At 36.5% G+C, this 16,255-nt stretch overlaps 1 protein-coding gene across 4 annotated transcripts in view; it reads right to left on the bottom strand.

Moving 5' to 3' along the window:
• NPAS3 (neuronal PAS domain protein 3) overlaps positions 1 to 16,255 on the bottom strand; it is a 615,994-nt gene that overhangs the window by 45,935 nt on the left and 553,804 nt on the right. For all 4 annotated transcript variants that reach the window (XM_065064080.1, XM_065064081.1, XM_065064082.1 and 1 more), the window contains one exon: positions 15,754 to 15,872. In XM_065064080.1, the coding sequence (XP_064920152.1) occupies positions 15,754 to 15,872 (119 nt within the window). The remainder of the gene's footprint in view (positions 1 to 15,753; positions 15,873 to 16,255) is intronic.

Genomic DNA, 16,255 nt, shown 5'->3' on the forward strand with positions numbered 1-16,255 from the left:
TGAGAAATATTCATTGATGAAATCTGTTTCATGTCAAATCATCCCAATTTCACAAAAGACCTCTGACACAAAATCAAGTGAATTTTGTTGGTAGGAGCATTTCTGTGGGTATTTCAAGAAACTGTACTGTCATTACTAGCTGAAGTCCACCCATGTGATTTCTCTTTGAAGAAAAAACTTTCATTCCACTTGGAGACAGATGGTCTTTGCAAAGCCCTGACCTCCTCCTTGACAGGTACAAATGGACTACTATCCATGATTTGTTTCTATAATCTACCTAATGTAGAGCAAGGTAAATTATAGATAGCAATTGATTTGTAAAAATCATCATGAACCAGTATTGTTTTAAATGCCAGATGTGGATAAATAGGGAGCAAGAACTTACAAGACAAGATTTGTGTTCTTGAATCTACACTGAAGAAGCCTCTTGCTTTATCTCCATTGGAATCAATTTACTAGTTTTTAATTCACTGATTTTCTGTTGTTTGTTTAACATTTATTAATTGATTGTTATACTTATGCAACTAATTCAAAAGTTGGCAAATTTAACATGCAGACCCTAATTTGCTTTTACAAACCCACCATGTAAAATGTTTTTTTTTTAAAAAAAAAAAAACCAAACAACCCAACCAACCAAAAAAACCACCAGGTTACCAAGAAAATAAGAAAATACCTCTGTATTTATAAATGAGTGTTAGTAGGGGTGTTGTAAGCCATCTGAACCTTTCCTTATATTTTACTAAGATTTTCTATGTAATTTAATAAAATAACAAGAAAAAACTAGTACAGCTCTCCTTTTCACTCACTGCATTCCTAACCAAAAGTCACGTTGAACACCTATTTCTTATCCTCTGCAAGGCTGGATAACTCCTTTAAGAGTACGATGCATCTCAGGTCATATTGAAATAAATGGTATGCCTGCCCCATCATCCAGTGGTCACAGGATTGTATCTTCACAACAACCTTCAGGTTTCTCAGCTGTCAAGTGTTTCTCATCTGGCGTAAGAGCCATTAATTTGCCCTTCATGTCATACTCATTTATGATGGCTGAAATGTTTATTCAGAATGGGAGCAGAGATAACGAGCAAGGTTTCTTTGCTCTTGGTTACCAGGGGCTATTTGCAAGACTTCAGACTTGCTCTATGTGTTCCTCATTGCAACACAAACCAGCAGAGAGTAAGAGAAAGAATAATGTTCCCAACTCTCATTATTTTATTATCACTTTCACCATAAAGTCTCAGTTTCTGTGTCTTTTTTCCTCTGTGTGCCACTCAGGCTGCTGCTGTAAACTGGACAAATCGACAAAATAGTATTTTTGTACAGGGAGGTAAGGAATATGCTTTCCACAATGAATTTCTTCATGGCCTGTATAAGGCTAGAAGGGACCGAAGTGGTTTGATCCCACAATGAGGATTTAATATCTCGCACAGACAAACAGATGTTCAGATAAATCTGCACAGTTAGGTACAAGAAGACACAGAGAATGAATTCAGTACTCAATGCAGACTGTGAGATACATGACTGTGCAAGCTGTGATGCATGGAAGTGCTGCAGGGCTTGTAGGAACCCAACACAGACATTTATTTATTTTTGCACAGGGAATAAAATATGGCCTTGTTTCTCTCTCCCGTGTTGCTGGGAAAACTATGTAGAAGAAAATTCCAGTCTTTTCAGCATTTGAGGTGAAAAGCTGAAGTTAGCTCTTCATGTAACTAAGGGTAGAACAGATATGTACATTCACATACGCTTTAACCACAAGACAAGCCCACTGATTCAGTGTGACTAGATCCATTGTCTAGTTGCAAAATAAGAGTCCAAATGATCTTGGCATCCATTGATAAGATAAGAAATGTATACAATCTTTAACAAAGCAAGATCAGTAGGTTCCTACAGAATGTAATAGAAATCTACAAAACTTACGTGAAAAGTCTTAGAATGGTACCTTTTTGATGGGTTTTAAAATGATGCTATGGAAATCTTTACCAAGCACATAAATTCTCTGTTAAAATCTATGAGATTGTTAAAGATATCTGGAGAATAGATATGACATCATTCTTGTTAGCCCTGTAGAATTTTTCGGTAAAGAAAGTGAAGTAGGCTAGGTACATTTGTAAATTTTGGAAACTTCTATATATTTTGACCTGGGGAGTCATTAGTATCTCACTGCACATTAATCTGCACCCCTATGAAATCCAGTGATGCCTGATATTGCTTATACCATGTAAAACAACTCACGATTTGGCTCATTATCCTTTTGAGTCACTTCTATTACAATTTCTCCTGGTTTGCCATCCACTTATGCTGAGCACCTTTCTTAAATCTCAGGTGAAATCCACAGGCCACTTCATACAAACATGTTCTTTGAATACATGAGTGTCTGGTTTAGCTGCTAAATTTAAAGCAAGCCAGGGCTATGGCACTGTATGTATTGTTGGATATGTTTTCTGGCTTTGTGGGGTATTTGCTGTATGATCTGATAAAAACTGAAGCTAAATTAACTCTATAATTTGTATTCCTACAACCTTTTCTCTTTTCTTTTTTTTTTTTTTTTTTTCCTTCTTTTCCTTGGCTGTGTCTGTAAGGTTCATTACTTACAGTTACTGCAGAATCAATTTGAAATGGCCAAAATCAGTGATGGAATTTATAGCACAATAAACATACTGCCATACAAGTGCTGTTACACATGAAAGGGCCTCAGAATATTCTTTTCAGCAATCCTTCTACATAGCAGAGTGTTCTGTTTTTATCAATTTAACAGAATCATCACAGGCGTATTCTGAGAGGTGTAATCCTGACAGCTACACAGCAGATTTTCTCTGAGGCACATATTTTTACAGGAAAACAATACTATTGATAAAATCTTAGCATATCAGAACACAGAAAAAAACCTGAACATATCTTTTTCATTCTCCACAACAGGAATTTTCAGTTCCATTTCACAAAAAACCCACAACCCTGAACCAGGGAGAGTTTATGAAGAAAACGTTCTCACATTCCTTGAGATATATATTAGTTAGTTATCAGTTTAGCAACCCTGAAATCTGGAGCAAGAGCACATGGTGGGCACTATGGTGTGCAGAAAATGTGGAGGGGACTTGAAGCTAAAACATAAAGGATAGCATCAGTAGTTGCCTGTTTACAAAGTTTATAAAGATTTACATTTCTACTTAGTCTATATTTCTTTCCAAGTGTCTCAATTATAGACATCTCATATTTTACGCCATTTTGAAGCACAGAAAGTTTTAACTTTAGAATGATGCATTGTGAAAAAAATACAGAAAAGACAGATGGCAGGCTGTCCTCCCCAAAACTCAATTTCATAATATGCATGTGACTGCTAATAGGCAGGCACTAAAAAACAATTTTCCTTGACGGAGAAGAGCTGATAAATTGTCAACATAAACTTCGTCTGTGGTTGCTCCAGTGATCTAAAGCCCTTTTGTGAGTTTTGTACCATCAAAGTCTGCATCTTACAACCATATCAAAATTTATGAATGCATATGACTATAAAGTGACTGAAAACAACCCATAATGCATGGTTGTGTATTGTGATCAGCTCCTTGCTTCCTCAGGAAAAACTGTGTGCAGTGCCCCTTGCCTAACCCTGGTGCATTACTGCACGAGAGCCAGGCTGGGTTCAGCGAGGCCCTGTGTGCTGATGAGAACAGGGATCTGCATTTAGGTGTCTCTTAAATACAGTGCTAGGTCTAGTGGTGGCCTGACCTAGCCAACACAGTTCTTGTAACAATACAACAATCTGAAGTATCACAAGAACTGAAACCAGTTGATTAGTTAGGAAAAAACAAAACACCCAACATTGCTGATCACCTCAGCAGGGAGAAACAAATGAAAAGGCTAATAAGGTAATGATTTTCATGAAGATAAATGTTTACCTATTATTTCAGATAAAAAACAGGCCTGGACCTTCCAAAATATGCCCAAAGTGAAATAAAGCATTTAGTTCATGCATGCACAGATTCTTGGGGAAAATGACCAAACTATTTGTACATAAAATGAGACCTGTTTACATGAAAGTGTAGAGTTCATTTCAAATTTAAACATTTCACCATAACTAATAACTACTAATTTTGATTTTTTGAAGGCTTAAAACTTAAATATTTGGACATCTGTAATAATTCAGGTCTTACTTCTGAGAATAACTGAGAAACAGTAACTCAACGGCAGATGAGCTGTGACTGCTCTGTTATCAAGGTACTTGCCTGGAACAAAATAATGTTATGATCTCACCACATATTTAATTGCAGTAGTTTCCTGATTGTGAGAAGACTATGAAACATTTTGATCAGCTTCTTCATGTTATACAGAGGAGACACTATTTGCAAGGATGTGACCAATTCTGTAAAGTGAAGCCACAGGAAGAATCCATCTTTTTTTAACTTTCTTTTAATTAGAACAATACTGTTGATTTTAAAGGCACTGAATGTGTATCCTGTTGCTCTAATTGTTTAGAGTCTATATTAACTCTTCATATATCCCCTAAATTAAAACAACAACAAACAAACAAGAAACTAACCAACCAAAACAACAACAATAAACAAACCGCAAACCAGCAGTAGACCAAGAACAGATCTCAGATTTAGGAAATATTGCCAAACTTAGGCAGATACACTATTTTCCAATTATATTGGGATAGACTCACTGATGTGCTGGATTGTTTGGTTTAGTATGGAAAAATATACGAAGTTTAGAATGATAATTGAATGTGCCTGTACAAAGGAAAGGGGAATGGGAGCATCTAATGTGCTATCACTAATAGAAGTGGAAAACATATTGTTTACAACTGATGAAACACACCTTGGCCATGTCCTTGTAAAGGCAAGCAATTCATACAGCAATGTACACAAGAAATTCAGAGAGACTAAAATAATTATCTATATAAAGTGAAATAAAATTGTAACCCTCTTCGAGCTCAGACCTCTTTATGCAATCTGTATGGATTCCCAGGAAAGGCTCCAATATGAAGTTTGTAAGGAAATTACCACTTCTTGTAATGCACTTAGTGTTTTCATTTGTTTGGGGTCTTTTGCACTGATTTTAAATGATGGAGAAAATTAAGATAATTGTGCTGTCCCAAGCTTATTGTGCTGTCCCACGCTTATTCACAAATCCTGATTATTTTCCTTTAATCAGGCACAGAATTCTTGATTCTAAGGAGGGATGGCCAAAAAACATATCAGTAACAATTAAAATTTCTTATTTCATCCTGGTTATAGATGCATTAAGGTATATAAGCTCCAGGGTCAGTATAAGCCTTGCTCAGCTTTCTTCAAAAGCATTGGGAGTAATAAAGATTTCCATTTTATCTTCAGTGAAATAATAATGCTGAAATATCACCTCATTTTTGATGTCAGCAGTGATTTCTTTTTACCTCCATGAAGTCAAATGGGAATTATTATTATTAGAATGACAGCTTCCTAATGATGCTGTAAAAAGGTAGAACTGAAGCTCTTCCCACCAAACATCTACATTCTGCCTTCTCCATAGGGTAAAGCAGATGGGCTCAACCAAACACTGTTCTACAGCTAGTATCAATGCATTAAACAGATAAATCAAGAGGCACACTTAAATATTTAGAAATAGAAGCATAGTGGCTTATTTAGTTATACAGTGGTGTATATTCGCTTTGAATATTAGAGAAAAAGGACATTTATACTACAGGAACTCTTTCTGGGAAACATGGCCTGAGACAGTCATGATCAATTTTCTGCTCTAGAAGTTAAAACCAGCAAATCGGTGTCTAGCTCACTATCCAGAAGTCATTGCGCTAGGTTAAGTCAACAGCTACAGGGAATGAAAGCCTGTTGTGATGGCCCTCATTCAACTATTGGCTTCATGTATAGCATACTGTTGATGGACACATCACCAAAATGTCCTGGGCCTTTGTTCTCCCATTCTGTCAAATGAGCAGGTAAAGAGGAGACTTGCCTCATATGACAGCAAATTACATGAACAAAAATTGGCTTTTGAGTAAATGCTAGGCCTTGAACCTTATGCAACATCTAGTGCATGTAGAAAGTCTGTGAAGACCAGCTGCAAAGTGGTAATATCTGCTGGAGCAAAGGGGGCATTATGATTTGCTAATACTTTCACTTTGGTTCAAATATAAAGAGCTACAACCCAAAATGATTCCCTACCATTTTTATGTGCTTATTACACATATTGCTTCATACTGTTTGATAAAGCTTGGAGGTCTTTAGGGTGAGAAATCTACAGTGAATATGAAAAAAATATCAAATTGTAAAAAAAAGGAGGTCTGTTTATAAAGTTTGCTTGTTTTGAAATGAGAAAGGCAAAGTTTGCAAGGAGCCAAGTTGGCTGCCAGCACAGGAGGTGGATGCTGCCAGCCCTGCTCCTCTCCCACAATAAGGTGGCAGGAACAGCAGCCTCAGGGAGCTCCCATGGGCTAAATCCAAGGGGCAGGAAAGATGTGTTTTTCTGCTGGTATATGACTTCTTTTTCTTTCTGAGAATTTTGGAGTAGCTCTTCTACAGCCAGTGGTAGCCCAGTTGAGAGCAGGAGTTCATATTTTCCTAGGTTTTCTGTGAAGGTTCTGCTAAACTTCACAGTATCTGATCTGAGTACTTTTTTATTTGGCATCTCATTTTGCCTATTCAGGGCAACTATTAAAACAAAGGAAGTATCAGCCTGAGAAAATGAAGTGTGATGTGCTGGAATACAGAGATGATTTGACAATATCCATGCACTGAGGCTGAGAATGAAGTACAGCATGTAATCACAATTGGCTCTGACACAAGCAGCCATTGTTATCTTTGGCAAGTTACTCGATCTCTTGGTATGTCAGCATTTTCCAGCCTCACAAGTACATTGCAAAAGTACATTCATTAATATACATGACATTATAAACAACAGCAAAAAGCCAATAAAACATAGTGCTTTGCACAGGTAAGAACCTGAACAAAAAGTAAAATAAAGTTCAAAAACCATGTGGGAATTATGGGTTAAAAAATAAATGAGAAGACACCTTTCTAAGTTCACGAAGAGGTGAAATCATAATTCAGTGTTTATCTCATTGTCACACAATACAAATAAATTAATGCTGTTATTATATCACTAAGAAGATAGGAAGAGTAGGGAGCAGGAGAAAAAAGGACCTTTTGAAAAGATTCAGCCTTAACAGGACAAAGAAACATTTTGATCCTTATGAATTGTTGGCAACTAACATTTCAGCGTGTATTGAATACAATAATTAATGATGAAGGAAAAATTACAGGGAAGTAATTCATAATGACAATATTTAAATAGCATTTTAAATATTTCCAGCTGTTTGTAAAAGAGATTTTCTCTACTGTGTTTTAAATTTTGAAGAATATGTGATTGTAAAAATTTATTAATGAGACCCAACTTTTGTAGCTGGTATATAAAATGTGCTGTACAACCTTAGCTACTCAGGGGAATAGCATGGTGGCCTTGCCTTTGTGAAGTGAACGTGGAGACAGGCAATAACCCACAGCTTTACCTCCTTTAGTGCAACAACTGTGCTTTTACCTGGTGTCTGTGTTACTTACACATGAATGATACATTTGAAAGGAACTTCTGCTTGCCCGGTAACACAGCCTATGACAGATCACATCATGATTTAAGTAATGTCTGAGTGTAGGTTCCACATTTGTGGAACAACTTTATTCCTGAAGATATTTTTTTAGAATTTTCATGCAGTTCTTCAAGAAAATTTTTAATTGCAGAGGCAATGGTGAAAAACACTCTCTTGAAAAAATGAGGTCTTCTTCCTCTAGTTAACCCACCACAGTTCTACGAAAACTAAATACATACCCATTTTTGCATAAGATGCCATGATTATACCCTTATGACTGTATTTTCTATTAATCAGCTATTGATCTCATGCTACCAATCAAGACAATGTGCAACAATGAGAAACACAAGGAGAAACAAATTTTCTTAAATGCAACATTCACTGAAACACAAGTTTAAGAACCTTTTATCCAGTTTCACCTCAGTTCTGAACATCGTTGACCATTTTACACTCAATAAATATTTACCAGTGCAAAAATGATACTGCTTCTGCAAGTATCTGCTGAAGAGCAGGAAGATGTACTCATCTACATTAGCTACATTAGTTACATTTTTTGAATGTATGAGCTTATTGTCTTTTCCAGGCCTACTTTGGACAAAAACTTTGAACTGTTGGAAGCAGCAGACATAATTAAAAATAATTAAAAAACCTATTAGTGTCTGCATTTGAACATCTAATACAATGTTTACATTATGAAAAGGAGGTGGGCCTAAATATCCACTGGCGAAAGTTACAAAACAGCCAAGTGGAGTAGAGCAGCATCTGTCTGTCCTAGAGCAAATTCTGGCTGGTGATTCTTCACAGCGCACCGTGTTGTTCACTTTGCTCCTACATAAGGCATATTCCTAATCATTAACAATAAGCAGTGGCATACAACATTGGGGGATAACCTAAGAAAACTCTGAAGACCTGTCTTCTTCAGTAGGCATTCCTACCTGGGAGCACGATACCTTCCTCCCAGTGAGTATTTTCTGGTTCCCACTCTGGTGAGATCTCATTATCCTCATTGCACTCACTGATCTCTGTTTATTAACACTGCAATGGATCTCACACTGCACTATTAGTTCATACATCTAGATAATTAGTGCTACTTATGAAAGTGCAACAAAAGTTTTGTATCTCTTTGACTCAACAACTCTTGGTTCTTGAAAGAATACCAGGCTTGGCTTGGAGCTGATCTCTTGTCTATTTTGAGTATCTTATTATGTATCAGAGTAAACATTGATCTCAGTTTTCTTTCACTGTTATATTCACTGACTTCTAATAAAGGTAGCTTCAGAATTACACTGCCTAAAGATCAGAATCAAAGGCAATTGCTGCTAATTTGGTGATATTATCTTTTTATATCACTTTCTCTTTGATAACAGAATTTATGAAAATAAAACATTTTCCAGAAAGTAATCTGTGTTTGCTCAATTTTATGTTTTCTTCCTTTTCAGAATCCAGTTTGTGATTTCCCATTTACACAATCTGGAACACACTGCAACAAAGTCAGCTCTGAAGCCACATGAACATTTAAGACAATATTTGAGGAGAAACACATTCTGGCAGAGGTCTCAGAAATGCTACAGCTGCAGCCATCAGGAGGAATGATCAAAGCTTGAATCTTTCTTTTAAAGAAGACTGCTATTAAAAAGGCCTTTTATATAATACTAACTGTTTAGTTTCGTTAGTGCTACTGCAATAATGAATGCCTAGCATATATTCATGTCTCCAGATGGTAGAACAGTGCTACACACCGTGTTTAAAAGATGCTCTGCCCTGAAATGTCTTTTTGAGAAGGTGGAGTTAGTAGCTGTTGAAGACTTAAAAAAAAAAGTTAATGTATTAAGATGCTGAGTGTGAACCAAGGTTTTCCAGACAGCTCTACTAATAGAATCTCACAGCTCTATAGCAAGGCATAAAATGAACTCTAGTCTTCTTAATCCTGTTGCAGACCATCTTTTCCTGAACCGTATCTTTATATGTACAAGTAGATACTTCATAAGACTCAGACTGGCCCATTAGTATTTTGTTCTTTTATAAGTAATGCTGGATCTTTACTAGCTAAGAGACTTCCTTTTGACTAAAAGGTCATCGATTTACATGGGTGAATTCTCGATCAGTTCTTTCTCTCTGACAAATTACCTTTAAGTCTTCCCAGTGCTGAAAAGTCTGGGGAATGCATGTGCTGACATTTAGAAAACTCTTCACATAATGCTTCCTGATGTTGGTTTCTTATTCCTTCTTCACTCAATTAAGGAGGTGTGGCAGTAGCCACGTGACGAAATACTAAATTCTGCGGTTTTCTTTCTTCCTACAGAGAAAGGTCAGGATACCTTTCTGGGACAGAGTAAAATGCTTGACAGAAAAGATTTCAAGGGGAAAAAATATTAGAAGAGGAGAAAAGAGTTAAGGCCAAACTGGGATACGTGAATTCCCTGAGGCTAAGGAAGGAATTAAATCTGACTCTAACATACCCACATCCGAGAAATGTACTAATCATTAGACTACTATTATGCCAAAAGCCAGATGCCTTGTCTTTCTTTCTCCTTTCTACTCCCTTGAAATGGCAGGTTTTCTGCTGTGTTCTTAACCAGCTCAAGATATTTCAGGTGCTTAAAGTGATTTTGGAATAGGGACATCTTGTTACTGAATTCCAGGTGAACCTTTCACTTAAATGGGAAACAGTAATTTCAGTTTTGGATTGAATCAAGAGAACAGTATCACAAAGCAAGGGCAATTGCTTAGTTTTGTGTGTCTAACATTTTTTGGCTTTCTTGCCCTCCTGGATTAATGAATCTAAATTCTGCCAAAAACTGCACTTCAAGTGCACAACAGAGATTACAAATTTTGCCCAATTTTTCAAGTTCTAAAAAAATGAATAATAAAAAATATTAAATCTATATCATGAATAAAGGCAGGAATAGTGTGAAAAAGGCTGATAATAGAACTGCGATTTCAACAAGAAATTGAGATTTCCATCTTCAAAATCAGCATTCAAAGGATTCTAACTCTATGATTTTAAATGCAAGATCTGAGCGCACAGACTCAGAAAATGTTTCATTTAAACAAGTTGGTAGAATGTTGGTAGAAAAATACCATTGCACAATACCAAAAGATGAACTAATGTAGATCACAAAGATAAATTTGTGTAAACACTTTTATGGAATTTTAAATATTATTTATAATATTTTGTTATACAGTAACTAATGTATGAGGCACAGCTAACCGAATTTGAATCCTCCATTACTAAAATTCAGACATTGGATCTGCAACAAAACATCAAAATTTCTAAACTAAACTTGCTAAAACAAATTTTTTTATATAGGAATTTACTTATTTTTAATGCGATATGTCCGCTGGTACTTCAGATTATGCTGTTAGGTTTAACAGTCCTCTGTGATTTAATAAACAGTGAAGAAAACTTTGCTCTCTTTGTTGCAATTTGGTCAGTTTGTTTAAGCTTGCTTACTTTCCACAATTCTCCTGCACATGAAGAACACCAGAGAGAAAACCATGTGTAAATATCTGCTCTTGGCATTGATAAGAACTGTGATTCTGTAAAGCAGCAATACAGGGCTTACACTTGTATCCAGTGCAAACACTTCTGCGCCATATTAAAGGACTTCAGAACTCCTGAAAGTCATATAAAACCAGCTGAAACAAAGTCCATTTCATTCCTCTCCAGAGACTATGTATGTGCTTTTCCATAATCCCAAGGCACTTTTCAAAGACAAAAAGGCCTCACTTCAAGGCAGAAGTATCTGAGTAACCTAGCAAATACTTCTTTTCTCAGTAATACAGGCTCCGAAGTCTTAGATTGTAAGCAAGATTTTGCTCAGCACATGATAGCCACTATATTTACTTCCAGTTATTGAAGAGCCTGCAGTAGACTCGTTGCCTTGTGACCCCAATGACTTTGATGTTTTAATGACATGGAGGCTGTTTCTTGTTGACATTAAATGGGCCAAATCAGGTGTCTCGGTAGTGCAGCAGATGGAACATCTCCAGCTAGGAAGGTACAACCTGAAGGATTTTTAAGATGCCCTTTACCCTCTTAATGGATCACCAAGAAGTTTGATTGCCAGCTTCTTGGGAGATGGGGAGGCAATGGATGTTTTTATACCAAATTTGGATATTGTCACAGTGACAGTTAAAAGTATGAGGGAGTCTCCTCATGTTTGCTTATCCACCTCTGTAATAGCTTATCATGAGAGGGCTACTCCTTCAAACAGTAGAGGAATGTATGGATATATACTAACACATCTGATGAGCTGATGATCTGGAAACTACCAGCAACTCCTGGCTCTGATGATGTTCAATGCTTTGACGACTTCTTCATCCCATTAATTACACTGTTCAAGAGACAAGCATTAGGCCCTAAAGGTTTGAACAAAGAAAATCCTAGCACAATCTGACACTGAAATAAACATTACAAAACATTCATATACTACAGAGGAGTAGAAAATGTAGTTTTCAATTAAAATTAGCTTTGACATATGCCTAAGTCAGACAAGAGAAACATTGAAGGTGGGATAACTGTTAAGGGGACAGAATTGGGTGCCTCAAATGCAGGAAAACAAATGGAAAAGGAGATAAAATGGAGACAACAAAAATCCAAATGAAATATAAACCTATCTTTAATTGATGAAAAAAATAAAAAAGGAAGCTGTGATACATTTTCAGCAGAGAAAAACAGCAAGTGTCTGTATCATGTAATCTTAGACAACAGATGCAATGGTAATACATTCTTAGTTTTGCAGTGAATGGAATGATCTTTTTTCTTTTTATTTGTTTTCAATGTGTTTTAGCAGCTGATTATATTTTGATTTTTTTTTTTTAAAGATTGTGCATTTACTTATTGAAAAGTGAGCAGCTTTCTAGTACCGTATGTAAACTCTTTTCCTACAAGTTCTCAACCTAAGAATATTAAGAATGAGAAAATCTAATTCAAGGAGGGTGCTAGAGAAGAATGAAAGGGAAGGAGAAAGGGAGGATTAATCATGTAACCACTTTCCCATTTCAGACTTTCAGGGTAATGTAATTCATGGGGAAAAAAAAGCCATTGCCTCCACCTTTACATATAATTCAGGTTTAATTAAATCAGTCTAGGAAGGGACTATAAACAGGGTTAATCTCATGTCAGAACAGTCTGGACCAGCATCTCTTTGAGGTATACATATATGTAAGCCTATCAGTGTGATTTTTGTTTTGATTTCTTTTGACAGACTAGATCAACCCAAATGATTAATCAATCTCATTCTCTCACTGTTTTCAATTTTATGTGCTTTTCCTGAGGCAGGGATCACTCATTCTGAAAATTGGCTAAGCATCTTGTGGACCACCTCAATCATTTGCTATCTAAAGAAAAGTCATCAGGAGGTCTCAAAGCAGGGAATAAACAGAGATGTGACAGTAAGAATTTGGAACAAGACACAAAGATGAAAAATTTCACAAATATGAAAAATTTTGTCACAGTTGGAGGACTGAATCCACAGGGAGCTGAATACATTTGACGGAGCTAAAACCTGACTCATGTAAGATACGGAGTTCCCAGCACACTGCTCCTGATGAAGGTTTGTATGCCGATTCAGGAGGTTTACCCACCCACAATGACACGAGAGCTCAAGGGAAGCTGTTAGCCAGGAGCCCTTGCTTTTTGCAGAGGGAAAATTCAGTGCTCTGTTGTATTCTGCATGTGTGAGGGAGCAGCTCTGGAGCCAGCCTGCTCCACCAGGATTTCCCACAGGAACTCTGCTGCTCGTGACCCCAGCTGGCATTCCATTTCCCGAGTCAGTGCTGGAGGTCTTCCAGAGACCTCTGATGCAGAATTTAGCCAGCTCTTCCCATGAGCTTTGTCAATATTATGTAACTCTTCTTCCCTTTCATAATTTCTTATAGCTATACATCCATAAGGCTCATGGATATTTCTTAATTTTTATAAAAGATACACCTGAACAAATTTTAGAAGCCCTAAGTTTGTTCAGGCACTGGTCTTTTAGAAATCAGTAACATTCCTAAAAGTGTGAGTGATATTCACTGTAGCAGTTGAGTTTTATTATGCTTGTCTAATACACCAACTGAGAAAGATGTTTAAACAAAGCAGTTCTTAACACTCGGTTAAAAAGACATCCACATGATCCAACTATTCTAAAATGAATACACATTTTTTTGGGGCTTACTGAGGCTGCAGATAATTATCCTTCCATAAAACACAGAGTGTCAATAACCGTGCTTTTGAAAAGCTGTCAAAGTACAATTCATATGGCTGGACACAGCTGAATTCGGCCAAACACTGTCAGTTACAAAATCCTCATAAACATCAAAAAGCAGAGGAGCTATGCCTCTATATTTACACCTGCTTAGGACTTGCACACTCTTTATGCAGTTTTACTCATGGTGACTCGCTGATGCCTCGTGGAAAAATTTGGAGAAAACCAAATGTTTTATTTACAGACAATTTTATCGACTATCATACTTTTTATCCATTCTCTGTGTCTATGAAAAGCTGTCTAGAAAGTGATGTCTGGTATTTCAAAATTCATTCTGCTCTACCAGTAACATATCAGTTATGGTTTTCAGTGTTTCCATGAGGCATCAGTAGGTCCAAGAGAAACAAAATTGTATTTATATGATAGAGATTACTGTGTCTTTCTTTTGAGTAAAGGGTCTCCTGTGAATTTCAAAAACTGTATTGTAACGAATAAAACCCCACCTTTTGAAGCCAGCCCATTCTAGATACGTCCTATTCTGGTGTTGGACTAACATTAGATTGTCAGGAGTCCAAGAAGAGAGAACAACAAAGTCATTCACATGTCTTGCTTTAGTTGTCACCTACATCTGGCAAAAAATGTCACACTACAAAATCCACAGATGAATTGTCTATTTTTTTTCCATTCCTGTTGCAGCAAAAATATCCAGCAAAGCCAGTTCTCTGCCAATCTAACTTTGACCTAGCTTGTATGGACTTCAATCTCTGCCAATCTAACTTCAATGACCTGCCCATTCATTCCTTCATTCACCTTTCTCCTCCCGAGGCTGCCAGGACACTTCCTGGTCCTGGTACCTTCTGAGACTTGAAAACCAGTGAGCATGAACAAGCACTGATCGTATTCTTTCAGGTGTTGACCTTTAAGCAGCACAGACATCAAAACTTGTGGTGCCTTAAGAAACCACTGATTTGGACCTAAACTTCCATTAGCAACTACTTTAATCGTCTTGACCCAGAAATCATCCAACAGGACTCCCAGTCATTTCCTTGCAAAGAATACATTTCTACCAAATTTTTACTGCTCAGGTAGGCTACCTTGATGCTATATTCACAGAGAATTTTTGGGAAAACAGACTTAGTGAATTTTATTTCTAACCTCCTCTAAATCTTCCTCTGAAAACTGAAAAAAATTCTTGTGAAAGTTTTTGAATGAACAATGACAAGCAACTTCTTTAAATACATACACATTCTAAGACTTATTTTCTTGCACCACTCTTTTATATAATACTTAATAGATGACATATTTCATTCCACAAGTTGACAATGTTAAAGATATGCTATTCCTTCCAGTTTTAGTATACTGCAAAGCCACTGATAGCTACAGGCACTATGAGCGATATACGACTGAAGAAAAATGAGATTACTGCTGATAAGGAACAAGAGACTTTCATATCTTAAAAGAGTCTGAAATCCAGCAAATATGATCCCCAGCAGCAGATTCCCCTCAGACAGACAATGAAAGAAAAATGGTAGAAAAATACTTGTTGTGGCTTGTTGTTACCTTTAGCCAGAACAACAGCGAAATTAAATAGCTCCAGCATACTGTCTGCAGGAAGAAATCCTGCCTCCATGGGAAAAAAAGGCAACCCAAAGATGACTAACAGTCTAACAAAATGAGCAGTAATTTTCCACTATAGAAGAAGTGATGTTACTTTGGTAAAACATACTTTCACTCTGGAAGAGTTACTTTTTGAAAGCTATCATGCTGTTAGCAGCAATGTTTATTGTAATAATGATCAATTTAATGGAGGTGTAGTACCAAAGCCAAACCTCAGGCCGGAAATATTGTATTAAAGATTCTTTAACAAAAGGAATTAAACCTACGCAAATGAGAAATAGCACCTTCCTCTGTCTATTAATGTGTCCCTCAAACATGAACGAACATAATTTAAAGATGTCAATATTTCATGCTACAGTGCAACCTTACCTTGTATCCTGACGATTTGATGTGCACTCCTCGCTTGGTCAGTGTAGATTTCATCCGGATGAAAAAAGAGCGCTCTAGAGTGTTGTCAGTGGTTAGTAAACTGGGACTTGTAGATTCCACTAGGGAATAGAAAAAATACATATACACATAATTTAGATTTTATACATCCCCTCTAAGCTATTTTTCAGGTGCAATCCTTGAACTCACTAAAAATAAATGACTGATGGATGCTAAGAGCGTTGTAATCAATTTACCTCGCTTAGAAAACATTTAGTTAGAAAAAAAAAAATTGAAAAATATATGTATACTCAGTCTCATTTTCAAGTTATTTTTCCCATAGAATTCTTAACAGAGGTTTGTCTCATTAACTCTTTCTTGCACAATTTTGTTACAATTGGGGTTATTTTGTTAGTGTATAGCACTGTTTTAAAAACTGTAGAGTTCCTTGCTATTTTGTGAAAGACAAAGTCTCAACAAGGAAGCAATTCTGTCTGCTGAAAGA

This window comes from Columba livia, chromosome 5 (genome assembly GCF_036013475.1).
Source record: "Columba livia isolate bColLiv1 breed racing homer chromosome 5, bColLiv1.pat.W.v2, whole genome shotgun sequence".
In the NCBI taxonomy this organism is placed as follows: Eukaryota; Metazoa; Chordata; class Aves; order Columbiformes; family Columbidae; genus Columba; species Columba livia.